This window comes from Podarcis cretensis, assembly GCF_951804945.1.
Source record: "Podarcis cretensis genome assembly, chromosome: 10".
Lineage (NCBI taxonomy): Eukaryota > Metazoa > Chordata > Lepidosauria > Squamata > Lacertidae > Podarcis > Podarcis cretensis.
In genome coordinates this window covers 19,274,349-19,288,545 of record NC_137179.1, presented here as the reverse complement: position 1 = coordinate 19,288,545, position 14,197 = coordinate 19,274,349, and the positions used below count along the sequence as shown (strand labels likewise).

The window sequence follows — 14,197 nt, the reverse complement described above, 5'->3', positions numbered from 1 at the left end:
TGTTCAGGAGCCACCCTTGGCGCCTAGCATCTCCACCTTTCTGGGTACAGTCAGCTGGTCTGCAGGGGACAGCAGCAGCAGCAAAATACACTTGTCTTTTGTTGCGACACTACCCCGGCAAACACCTGATTTGCACAGCAGCAAAAGATGTGCCTAATTTTGCTGCTGAGCTGCTGGGCAAATCAGGTGTTTGGTGGGGTACTGTGCCACCCTGCAGACCCCCTGATTTACCAGGCAGCAAATAAAAATAAAATAAATTGCTGCCAGGTGAATCAGGTGTTTGGTGGGGCAGAGCGGTAACAAAAGACGTGTCTACCCTGCAGACCCCTGATCTACCCGGCAGCATTTTTTTATTTTTTACTGCAGGGCTGCCTGGTCTGGTAGTGGAGCAGCCCCCTACCCCAATGGTGTCTAGACATTTTGTTTTGGTTCCCACAACCTAGGTTCCAGGAGCCACATGGCTCCTAGCATTCATATCCCAGTTTCTAACAATGGTATTTTAGTGCTACATGTGGTTTCCTTGTAAAACTTTTCAACAGTCCATAAGATAACTGGCAAAAGAGCAAAATGTAGAGGCATAGGTAAATGCAGGGACATAGTTCCATTATTTGCTCCCAGTGCGGAGTAAAATTAGAAAATAGGTTGTGTGACTACTTATAAAAAGAATACAGTAATCTAGGTAGAAAGAGGAGTTCTGTAGCTGCGTTTGACTAAGTAACATCCTAGTGGTGCTATCAGATTAATTAATATAATTGCTATAATGCCAGTCAAGTGGTTGTGCCTTAAATTATAAATTATAAATAGAATCATCAAGACACTTCAGTTTCAGCTACATTCTTTTTAATACTCTGCATGATAGAACAGGGAAGCTTGGACAGAGTCTATTCTGGATTTTGCAAAAGAAGATGCCAATTTGCCTGAAATAGCAGGGAAGGATGAAATGGGAGGAGCCCTAAGAAGGCTTACCTGTTCCATTGCATTTATTATTGCTGTGTGTCAAGGGGCTTGGCCAGTGGAAAACAGAGTTCTGATTTCTACAGGCTGACACAGGATGAGGGAAGGCAAAACTGTAGAGAAGACTATGCTTCCTTCAAAGCTTTATCCCTGCTTTCCTTCTGCTGTGCGTTAAGTGTGGACTTTAACAGTCCATTCTCCTTTTGCGTGCACAAGTCTCTCAGCATATTTGCCTCTGAGTCTCCTAATGGATCTTTCCAAGAGAGATTTTTGCCCAGTGTTTGTCATCATAAATTCACACTGTTGTTGTTCTCACACAGACTGTGGTAAAGAGGTAAGAATTTCAGTTATACTAGCTTGCATTCATTTAAGTCATATGATGGGAAATAGGGGGTCATGATGCTTCTGTAGAGAATTCTGTATAGATCTGTTCTATAACTACTTTCATGTGTTGGGTGCTATGCTGTGGCAGTCCTGACTTCAAAATATTAAGTATCTGGACTTAAGTATGGATGTAATGGTTTTGGTGCAAATTAAGTGGAGAAAGGACAGCTGAGACTCAGGTTTAGTGTGGATCTGTTTAGGAATTATGGTCGCCATGTGCATGGAAAATAATGTTGGCACAATTACTTAGATAATGCCTGGAAATCTAGATACAGTACTAGGACTTTCTAGGGCTTTCTGACTAGGATGAACAAGCACACCAGCAAACTGTGCAGAAGAAGGGGCAAAGGAATACATCTAGTATCTTTGATATACTAGATGATATACTAGATATGGGTTCTTGAATAACTCTTCTCATACACAAGTGAAGGAGGCATGGGGCCCAACCACCACTATGCACAAAATGCAGGTTTGTCTCTGTAAGAATGAAAGGTAATCAAAAGTTTCAGTTAATGTAATTTAATGCTGGTGCCTGTCTTGTGCGGTTGGAAGGAATAGGAATGTTTAAACGGGCTAATGTAAGTTAATTACACTTGACAAAGATATGGAGTATTAAGCACTCTTTATTTTGATAAGTGCTGTGTTAACCTATGCCACTTTAATACAGATACTATATTCTGGTGCTTGGTTGAGAAGTTAAGAATTTATTTTTGGCTCTGAAGTTGCTTTTCAGCATATCGTTCACTTGCCATTTTGAACTGCTGTGAAAGAAAGCTTAGTGCAAATATATTAACCCAGTTTTCAACACAAGTAGTGTGAAAGAGAGCTATTATCACTTGATTCTAAAATGCTTTAAAAATAGTTAACACAGAAAAATTTATGTAAGTGACAGAGTAGGCTATAGTTTAAATTGGCATGTAATAGCAAGCAGGAACTTCTGCAAAAACAGTGCAAAGGCAGCAAATACTTAATCCAGGGGATTGCCTTGAAAGGAGGAAATGTCATTATTATCCAGTGTACCATTTAATGTACTTGGAAACTAATTGATGAAAGAGGAAGGTCTGATTCACTTCAGACTTCCTTCATCCTGTTCCATGAATGCTCACTCTGGTGACTTTGGTTTCATTGTCTTGCTTCTTAGCTACTACACTATATTAGCTCAAAGATAACACAGAGTTTTTCTGATTATCTTTTGTTATGATTGATTATCTTTTATATATGCAAAGCTGGTATGAGAATGGAATAAAGTATTTACATTATTTGATACAAAACAATTGTATATCAGTGAAAGTGTATAGTGCCAAATAGTAAACTTCTTAAACTGAAACATTAAGTTCAAAAGAGATATTAACTTAAAACAACAACTTGAAACTTCCGTGTTCATAGTCCTCTTTCAGTTGAAATATTAACTGTTCCAAACCATTCACTGGCCTTTATTGTGGTTAGTGAGTATACTTCTGTGTATGCTAATACAATACTGAGCATAGGTTCACAAAAATTATCAGCCCACAAGTTGTTACTAATCCTGTGGTGGTCATTTAAGGTGTAAAATACAGTGGTACCTCGGGTTAAGTACTTAATTCGTTCCGGAGGTCCGTTCTTAACCTGAAACTTTTCTTAACCTGAAGCACCACTTTAGCTAATAGGGCCTCCTGCTGCCGCTGCACCGCCGGAGCACGATTTCTGTTCTCATCCTGAAGCAAAGTTTTTAACCTGAAGCACTATTGCTGCGTTAGCCGAGTCTGTAACCTGAAGCGTATGTAACCCGAGGTACCACTGTAATAATAAACATGCAACTTTATATTTGTCAATCCCAAACAAGTGCCATTGTTCTTGAGCTCTTATCATCCCTTACCGTTGCCCTTGCTGACTGGGGCTAATGGGATTTGTAGTGGAAAACATCTGGAAGGCAGCTAATTGGGGAAGGCTGATTTAAACCTTACCTGTCTAATCACCTCGATACTACTCTGTAAGCAGCTCTTTTCACAGAATAAATAAGACCAAGTAGTTTGGAAGAATGTGCTAATAGATAACAGTGTGTCTCTTGCCTATAATAAGTCATCAAAGTTTGCACTACTAAGTCAGCATGATCTAAATCATGCCCTGCTAGTAACTGGAAGACATACTTCGTATTATATGCAGGTACAATGTGTTGTAGATATGTGTGTTGACCAAATGTGATGTGTACTAGCTTATACATAACTAACACTGCTTCTCAATGTTAGCTTGACCCTCAAATGGCTTTGTGTACATGGCTGGAAGCCCTGAACAGTACAACATGTCCTTTACTTGCTCTCCCTCCCTCCCTCCATTTGGTTTGTTTTTTAAATTGTTTCGGTGGACTTTTGAATTTGTATTGTAATCACTCCATGTGATCAGATCACAAGAAGGTAATTTGAATTCAAGACTTTTCCCTTGAATAGTTCTGCATGAAAATACATAGATCATAACTCTATGCAATTAAGTGTTCTAACTGATAAGGGCTGCCTGTCAGATTACTAACAGTTTTTCCCCCTTTTTGAGTTGTAGATTAAAATGTTTTATAAAAGTCTGTTATAACTTAGAACTGCAGCCTTTAATTAGGGATGCCTCATTAGTCACTTAACATATATGTCTAAAAACAAGGGAAGTATCATTTTTATTCAAAATCATTTTGTTGTATTTGGTAGTTTTCCTTTAGTAGGTGAGCAATTGAAGAACAGGGTTTTGTTCTGTTTTTGCAATGCAATAAGAGCAGGGACTTTTCATCGAAATTCATACTTCTAAAAGAACAGGAACAATTCATCTGAGCCAACAGCCTTTGTTGATAAGGCACTAAAAGTGAGCTGGTAGGAGTAAATTTAATAGGGCAAAATGGTGGCTAAAAGCCCCTTGGAATGCAGTCAGACAGTAGCATGTATTGTATCGCAGTTCATGATATCAACAGTTTTTTAACTTTTTACATGGCCCCCAAATTCCAAGTTGGTTACTACTACTCAGATAATTTTACTGCTCAAAGTGCCAATGTGGATTGAGGTTTCAATCACCTGTGAATAAATGTTTATTTAGGAAGAGTTCTGAGACTGTTAGGTTATGTACAAAGGAACATGAAGCACAGGTCAAAGGGAGCATGCCATATAAATTAGGACCTTCTTATGTGTGTTCAGTTCTGGGTTTAATAAATATTAATCTTGTAAAACGCACACAGTCCTATCCTGTTCTGTTTATCTGTCTCCCCACCACCACCACCACCTCAAAATCTTTGCACTGTGGCTTAATGGTAAATATAGGTTATGCCTGGTGAAAGGAAAATCTGTTAATATTAATTTTGTGCTCATTTATGTACAGAAAGATAGGCCATGGTGAAGGTGAGACTGACCACTGGGTTTGACATAAGAGTAGTATGATCAGAAATCAGATCTTGGCCTGTTTGGATAAACCATACTAAAACTAACCACAGTTCCCTATTTGGAGGAAAAGACAAACTGCAGCTGGTATAAAATGGAAATGGATGTGTCAGAGGAGGAGAGAGGAGGAAGAGCAGGCTTGTACATACTAAACCATGATTTAGTGTTGCATCATTTTGGGAATGAGAAAAGAAAGGATAGCGATGGATATAATAAATGTGGCAATGTATTTGAGAGAAAACAAAGTGAATCTCATTTTGCCAATTAGGACCAAGATAGATTCTGGGTAAGTTGGAAACCAGTGGTTACTTTAGAGAAAGAAATTATCTTAGCATGCCTTACTTAATTGTTGCAGACTTCTGGGAGAGAGGAGGGCAATATATTTGTGTGTGTGTGTGTGTGTGTGTGTGTATGTATATATATATATATATATATATATATATATATATATATATATATATGCATGCTTGTTGGATTCTTTCCAGCATTCCTCTTTAAAAATGGATTTTTACGATTGCAGTAGCATTTAAAATATATAGTTAAAAAATACAAGTAAAATAAGAAAAGTTGTTTTTTCATAATTAAGTCTGGAAGTTCATTTGATTAAAAGCTGACATTTTCCACACTCAAATATAACTAATGCTTTGATCGTTGAATTGGAGAGAAATCATGAATCAAATCACCGTGGCATATCTTGTGAAGAATAAAACTGTCCATATGACACCAGCATTGTGCCTCTATAAGATTGAATGTCACCAGCCATGCTAAACTTCATTAGAGATTTAAATAGACATTTTTTTTACCATATTTTCTCACATATTCTTCTGTATTTCAGGGAGTCAAACCAGCAAGCTTTGATAAAGTTGCAATTCCTGAAGTAAAGGAAATCATTGAGGGATGCATCCGTCAAAACAAAGATGAAAGGTAAATATTCATTCCATTTGGATAAGGCACTTCAGATATTACACAGTGCACAATAACAGTGGTGTGTACTCCTTGAACAGTCAGATAAAAATAATAAAGAAAGAGAAATGAAAAGGACTTTCGATTCCCTGTCTGTCAGTTCCATATAAAAAGATTATTCGAAGTATTCATTCTACAATAACATCCAGCTGTTCTTCCTTCTGCTAAGTGATACTCTCTCAGTCTTCAGACCCAAATGTCTCAAATTCATTAATTTTCCTTTCCACACGAAACATCTAAAAGGGGTTCTACAATTATTATTATTGATAAATGTTGACAATAATTTTTTTCTAGCCCAGTGTAACAACTTTTCCTCCAGTAACTTCAACAACCTTTCTTCCATATTGAAGAATAATAAATTGTTTCATCTTTGTTCACACAAAAGTCTCTACACTATGGTCATATGTTAAAATAATATTTGATATTTATTTATTGTATGTTTGTTAATTCACACTCAGTTCTGTTATCTTCCAATCCTGTTTTCTGTTGGCCGTGATTTTCCTTCCTAATTTTATTTTGTAAGTTCTTTCCATTTCTCACCAATATAGAGATAAAAATGAAGCTACGGGGAAACTAACAGAATATGAAAAGAGAGTAATAAGAGATAGTATAATGACTAAGGGATTGATTTTCCTTTTATACAAAACCCTTAAGATTTTGCCCTCAACATTTTAAAAACTGATGGGAATTAATTTGGGATATAAACATTGAAGAGGATAAATGGAACAATTTATGGACAAAAGGACCATATAAATCTCCATCAGCAACTAAGGACTGATTGCTAAAAATTGTGCATGGATTGTATTTAGCATTCAGTATCAGTCATCCTTATTGTTTTAAAAAAGCAAGTCCCTTTAGAAATGGCATGGATATATAGAGTTTGTCTTTGAACAAGATTTAAATATTCCGTGGAATATGGGCAGCCCAATTGGAAAATGGAGGAATTGTTTGTGTATTGTACTATGTGATAACGTTCTCTTGTCTTTTCTATTCCCCTTTTATTATTTCCTTTCCGTTATGATCAGGTATGCTATCAAGGACCTTCTGAATCATGCATTCTTCCAGGAAGAAACTGGTGTGCGGGTAGAGCTAGCAGAAGAAGATGATGGAGAGAAAATTGCCATCAAGCTCTGGTTACGAATTGAAGACATTAAAAAACTTAAGGGCAAATATAAGGATAATGAAGCGATAGAATTTTCTTTCGACTTGGAGAGAGATGTCCCAGAAGATGTAGCACAAGAAATGGTATGTCATATAGATATGACAGATATTCCCACTTCTGCACCTATTTTGGCAGATTCCAGAGACATGGAATTGAACCCTGTCGCTGATTTTTTTCTTTCATGATTTTGCTCACCCCAGTGCAGCCCAATTAAACTTAATACAGTGGGAACAAATGGTGTCTTCTTGTTGTGATGTCTTTCTCAGACAAGCCAGAATTCCATAGCTGTCTGAAAAACAGTAGCTGGGGAAAGCAGTCACACAATGTAAGGGGCTGAACTCTGCCACCCTTCTAATTTGAGCATACCTACAGAGGTAGCTTTGACTTTCATTTCCCCTTGCTCCCCCAATAGTTCCCTTGCATGCACATATTTTCAATAATGGATGAATCCCATATTTTTCTTAAGTAAAGAATAATCAGTGCACTTAAGAGTTGCTCTGCTTCATGGGTAGCCCATGTGATACTCTTCAGATGTTGCTGAACATAAAACTTCCAAAAATCCTTGCATCAGGGATGATGGTAGTTGTAGTCCAGCAGCACCTGGGGGCACATCATTGGCTACCCCTGCTCTAGATTATGTAGATGCAGTGGGCATTTGTTGAAACTTGCCTTTATGATTTCCCAGAAGGGTTAATTTGGGGGATTAACTACTACAGTGGTGCCCCGCAAGACGAATGCCTCGCAAGACGAAAAACCCGCTAGACGAAAGGGTTTTCCGTTTTGGAGGTGCTTCGCAAGACGAATTTCCCTATGGGCTTGCTTTGCAAGACGAAAATGTCTTGCGAGCTTTTCTGACTTTTTTCCCCTCCCCCCCTTTCTCTAAGCCGCTAAAAGCCGCTAAACCGCTAATAGCGCTAATCCGCTAAGCCGCCAATGGGCTTGCTTCGCAAGACGAAAAAACCGCTAGACGAAGAGACTCGCGGAACGGATTCTTTTCGTCTTGTACCATCCAGCTGTCAGTTCAATGATATTTTAACACTTCTTTCAAAAAATTATATACTTTAGGGCACTTTTACCACATAGAGAAACACATCTGTCTATCTGCTCACTTGCCATTATAATTTTAAGCTGGATACAGTGCTTACATTTTTACCCTCCAAGGCATAAAACACCACCAGAATCAGTTTTTGCAACAAGCTTCTCTCCAATAAAATAGAAGGGTGCAAATGTTGCTAGGTCTCATTCCTTAGCCAATTCCAAACTAACGGTTGAGTACTTCTGAACAGAAGGTTGATGCAGCTGCTTTGACGTTGCAGCTGGGGTAGAAGACACTGTATCCATCTTTTCCTTTCAAGGTGATTGCACTGACTGCCATATAAATGGGAAGGCAGATGCACTTAGTAGTATACGTGCTATCCATTGCTTCATGTGAAGATATTATTTGGTTTATGATAGGATCTTATAATCTTTTTACCTTGACTTTTTCCCAATAGTGCTCTTTCAGAAGACATGCATGAGCTTGCAATAGTTTAACTACTGCAACATGTATTAGCTGGAAATGCTGCAGCTTTGGAAAGCTAACCGTCTTGGCGTGTTTGATGTATAATTATAGAAACTTTTATTTTGCTTTATCATTGTTTATCTGATGGCATGAATCATCCACTTTTCAGGTTGAGTCTGGGTATGTCTGTGAAGGGGATCACAAGACAATGGCCAAAGCTATAAAGGATAGAGTGTCCTTGATCAAGCGAAAGAGGGAGCAGCGTCAGTTGGTGAGAGAAGAACAGGAAAAAAGAAAGCAAGAAGAAGTCAGTCAGAAACAGCAGACAGAGCAGCAGTTACAAGCGGGCACTACCCAGCAAGGAACTAAACATGCTGCACCTGCCACTGGTGTCACTGCCATCCCTGCTGCTTCAGCTTCGGTTTCCACACAAGTAGAGCCTGAGGAGCCAGAAGCCGATCAACATCAACAGCTGCAGTATCACCAACCTAGCATTTCTGTATTGTGTAAGTACATGCATCTTCTGACCTGTATTTTTGGACAGTTAAGTCAATACATAAAGCCCGGTGTGACTGAAACATGTCACTATACAATAAACTAGTCACCATCCTTCTGGGTCATCCACAGGCATTTATGATTTAGATAAACGTAAGTGGTTAAGATAGATGGCTCCACTGCTCTCTTGGTAGACCTCATCATATCAGCTGCTCCTTGAACATCTGAACAAGCAAGACCACCTTTAAGAAGCATACTTGCACTGAGGCTGATGCAGACAGTTCCCCAACCCAAGCTGCCCTTGCAACAGATGCAACCCCCCTTCCCTGGGAGAAATTTTCTTTTGCTCAGAATGGGAAGTGAAGTCACATACACACACACACACACACACACACACACACACAGCATTCATCACTTTGCCTGCAGACTAAATGCACCTTGGACTGACTTCGTGTAGATGTGTGACTGGTCCACTAACAGTGTTTACTCCAAACACTGAAGCTTGAGAGTCCTTGTAGATCTGTGTCTTGTGAATCAGCAGGATGCAACTATCACAACAGCAGTATACAAAGAGTTTAAACCCGGGTACAGAATGAGGATCCTGATGTAGCTCCAGATTTTGAGCAGACTTTCATTCCAGCTCCCATAGGTGGCTGATGTTGATCTTGACCTGAAGGTACTGTTCTTGGAAGAATTGTATAATGAAGGTGAGGGTGCTGACTTGGCCATGGTTTTGCTGCAGCCTGATTTCCACTTTCGATGGCTTTGAAGACAGCTCTCCTGACTAAAAAAAGCCAGAATGAGAGTGGCTGCTATCTGGAGCTTTATCTACAAGCAGAGAATCTTGACTTAGCCATGCAAGCATCAGCCCTATTGCACCCTAACCTGCACATCAGGTTTATGTTCCATGTCCTGTCTTCCCTCTTTCTTCTCCTTCAGAACAGAAACTCTCATACAGGAGGAGGGGAAAGTACAGGAAATCCAAGTGTTGTGGGACTAACATGGGTAGTGATGGTGTTTCAGGCCACAGTGGTGCCCTCATGGTGGCATTGTGCTTGGTGGGGTGGGATAGGGTAAAGTGGCAGTGAAGTCAGAAGAGCTCTGGGTTGGTGATGCTGGCATGCATGCACACCTGTGGGACTGCTGCAACCAACTTAGAGATCCTCTAACCTTGCTGGACTATTGTAGCAAGTTCACATTGCTGCCATCAGAAAAACACCACTGCCATACCACCCTTCCATCATGTGCCATTACTATGTTCAGGCATAGTTGAAGAGCCAAGCCTGAGACTATGTGATGCGTGTTGGAAAGCTATGGGGAGAAGTACCATTGAACATAAGTCAAAGGGCCAGACAAAGGGACTTGGGTCAATAAATAAACATGGTACAGCTTGAAAAGGATTATGTTAAGGCCACCAGGTAAACACTGAAGATCCCTACAAGAATCACAAATAAAAGTTAATTGCAGAGGCATATGAGGAAGGGGGAGTTTAAGGGACTCTACCAAACAGTGGTCACATCAATGCGCTCTTCTGATGCTGAATTCAAGAGAGCCATGCCACTGTCCTAGAGAGGCAAGTGACTTGGTAGAAATGCATAACAGACACACTAAATGAACAACTGGCAGCTCTGCAGCCACCTATCCAGTATTCTCACTGCCGGGATACATCCTACTGTACGTTAGCAGAATCACGCACAACCCTGATTGAACACAAATCTTCTCTGAGTCAATAGATCAGCCAAAGAAGACCCAAGAGCTACTGTAGATGTATATGGACCAGCTACTGTTCATTGCTCATTGTACATTGCACATTTGCTGTCGAAAGGATACTTGAGGTCAGGAGCACCACTGCCTTGTAAGACCTGCTGAACTTTGAAATGATAATGGCTATGAAGATATGGGCCTTTCTGAAAACAGAGGCAGTCTGGTATTTGGCACATGATGTGGAAGAATAGGATGGTCCTTTGGGATGTCTCATGAGATTAAGAAATGGTATAGGAGGAAATGTGGTGTCCAGAAAAAAAACTCATGTTGACCCTGTACAAATTGGTCCTTAATGGGAACTCATTGCATATCAGCAGATTATAACATCTATGGGCTGTAAAATCTTCAGAGACGCAATAAGTTCTTTTGATTCCTCTCCTATCTGTATTTTGGTCTCTAAAAGCCAAGTGTTTCAACTGTGTTGTATTCCAGTCTATGGATGGATGCCAAGGGCATGTTCATAGAGATGAACATTGGTATGTTCAGCCAATGTCACAATATGGCCATAACATTCTATGTTGTGAAGCATTGAATCTGGACTTCTTGATAATCTCTTCACTTTTAACAAGAACAGATTTGTTGCCATTTTGGGAGCAAAATGCAATCAGCATTATCTCTGTACTGTGGAAATAAAAGGTGTTATGGACAGGAGTTAGGGCTTCGGGTTTCTTGTACCTGTCCCTGCTGCCTTCCTGGGGCACAGCTTCGTTACTGCCATTATCCTTGCTAACATACTCAATCTGAGCACAGTTTCTGTAATTTTGTGTTGTAGGATTTGGGGGAAGTAGGAGGCATGTACTAGTGCTGCTGAGTGCTGCTGCCTCTACCTTAATTTTGTATAAATTTAAATGAATTCACAAGCAGTTCTGGAACTTTGACTCAGCATGAGTTCATGAGCAATTTAAAACCCACTTTTTATGGTCTTTACAGCTGATGGCACCGTTGATAGTGGACAAGGATCATCTGTCTTTACCGAATCATGTGTGAGCAGCCAACAGACAGCTTCTTATGGTTCCCAGCACGAACAGTCTATCCCAACAGTTCAACCCCCAGGATATGCAGCTCCTATTGGCCAGCCACAATCACAACAACCGGGAGGATATCAGACGTCTGGAGTGGTAAGGCCAAAGCCAAAGTAGTAGAGGGAATACTTGCTTGGAATTCCTTTATTTGCTTAGGCTTTTAAAAAAACTTGTAGTCTGAGGTTTGAATGGAAGTTCAGATATATTTTGTGTGGGTAAAACAACATACACAACAAAGTAAAAATCATTTCTCTGATAGTTCTCCAAGCGAGAGAGAGGGTATCTCATAGAAAGGTATAAAGGCAGCAAAACTTGGGGTGGAAGCAGCAATAAAATTCCCTTTCACTTGCTGATTTTGCCTATAGAGGTATATGAAATTCTATTTAGCCTGCAATGCATAGTGTGTGAGGAAGTTTATAACTGAAAAGTTATGATGAGCTTTATGAAACAGCTGAGTGTGTTAAGAGAACATATTGTGCAAGATTTTAATTACAGCTACAGAAGGTAAGGATTCCTAACCATTATAGAATGCTGCATGCGGACACTGCAGTTTTAAATGATCCCACTTCTGTTTTGCCATTTATTTATAGCTTGCATTGAATTGCTCATGGGCACAATTACCTTTCCCACTTCATGCGTTCATTTGTGTTACCCTTTATTTGGTACCCTTTTCTGGTATGTTTTCAGAGCTGACCTTGGGGGTCTTCTAGAAAAACTCTTACTCAGATCTTTTTACAAACCTTGCTGCTTGTGTAAAGGCCCCCCAAAAAGTAACTGTTCCTCAAGTAATTTACCTATATCTAGAGGATGCAGCCTTTCTGGTTTGGTTATCTCTGTTATTATGATGATATATTTCTGTAAATTACATTGGCAAGAGCTATCGTAGAAGATAATTCCTCATTGGAGGAAAATTCTTGCCAGTTTTTACAAACAGAGCATCTTTCCATTCTGTTCAAATGCACATATGAAGTTTTGTGCCCTTTTAAACACATGATCAATCACAACTTTTAATACTTTTTTGAAAGTTTATTTGAGTTGAGTTCCATTGCTGCAGTTCAAGGACATGCCTTGGATCAATAACCCATTAAGCAATCTTCACATGCCTTGCTTCAAGGTTGAATAATCATGGCTAACACCAGGGGAATACACTAACAGTTCTTCTGAGCAGACCAGGTTTGGATGATGAATCGAAGACTTCCAGAAAAACTTCCATGCAGACTCTTCTGGAAGTTTCAGGTGTCAGTGCAGTTTCATTGGGAAGAAGACTTCAAAAAAGACCGATCATTTTGGTTTTCCCCAAGAAGTTCTGGGGGAAAAATACAGAAGCATGTTTGGGGGGGATGACGACCTAGCTGCTGGAGGAACTATTACATTTTAAAGCAGGAATTTAGGTGATAATTTGTTTACAATGAGAAAAATAAACCAATGACCTCTGGGGTATAGGCAGATTGCAGCAACTATCTTCTCTAATAAACTCCTCTCCTGGAAGATGGCCTAATTCTAATTTTAAGACAGCTGTCACAATTAAAGTCTTGCCTTGTTCCACAGTTTATGCTATGGTTGATTCCTGTTGTCTTGCAGTCCTTGACTGAATAAATAACTTAAGGTGGCCAGTCAAATCCTGTATTTAGGAAGCCAGTTCACTTTAGAATGAAATCTGGTGTCAGCAAAAATACTTGAAGACAGTAACACTAAATTTGGAAAGAAGAAAAACATCTTTGCACACACCAAGTTGCCAGTTTCAAACCAATGTTCAAACCAATGTTCATTCCCTTTAGACTTCTAGAGGCTTTCAGTTAGGAAATGTATCGGTGCTGGGAACAGCTTAAACACATTTTTTATGGAACCAGGGTGACGAGAACATATGTCTACTTCCTGCATATATATAAACTATTTGACAGAAGTAATGGAATTTGACAGTCAAAATAGAACCTGCAGTCCTCTGAGGTGCTTATAATCCTCTTTATTGTACATGATGTCACTGTCAAGTTCCTTCATACCCTCTTTGTTCTGATCAGCATTGGCCCTTTGTCATGAATGTGTCTCCCTTAGTTCTAGCTCATTAGCCATGTGGTTTGTGTTCACTTCTTTTTGTTTCCTTCCTTAGCCTCAACGTGGCTGTAGCATGTCGGTTTGTCCTTCCCCTCTTTCTTTCCCTCCGCTGTCCCAAATCCCTCCCAGTGCTCCTTCTACTCCACCATCAGTGTTATGTGCACCTCTTTCTCCTTCTTACCTTCGGACTGCCCCTGAGGAAACTTTTGGTGAAAAGCTTTCCAAAGCCTTGGAGAATGTCCTGCCCATGCACACCGCCTCTCCACGCAGCAAGCGGCGTTCCAGCCTGCCTTCCCTCTTTCTCCACCCTGTATGTCACTGTATGCCTCCTGGCACATTGCAGATAAGTCACCACTAAATACATCCTGGCGACATTCTTCAAATTAGATAAGAGACAAAATGGGGACTGTGTTATCCTGTGCTTCTGGAAAGTTGATTCTTCCTCCTCCTCTAAAACCTAAGAGTTAATGTGCCTGAAGTTTCAGGGAAAAGCTGAAATGCAGCATGCAGTTTA

At 39.9% G+C, this 14,197-nt stretch overlaps 1 protein-coding gene across 1 annotated transcript in view; it reads left to right on the top strand.

Annotated features, from left to right (window-relative positions):
• Nucleotides 1-14,197, top strand: part of WNK1 (WNK lysine deficient protein kinase 1) — a 109,103-nt gene that overhangs the window by 52,205 nt on the left and 42,701 nt on the right. The window contains 8 exon segments of the mRNA XM_079992080.1: nt 5,560-5,648; nt 6,713-6,932; nt 8,520-8,856; nt 11,540-11,727; nt 13,739-13,768; nt 13,770-13,817; nt 13,819-13,875; nt 13,877-13,993. Coding sequence (XP_079848206.1) covers nt 5,560-5,648; nt 6,713-6,932; nt 8,520-8,856; nt 11,540-11,727; nt 13,739-13,768; nt 13,770-13,817; nt 13,819-13,875; nt 13,877-13,993 — 1,086 coding nt within the window.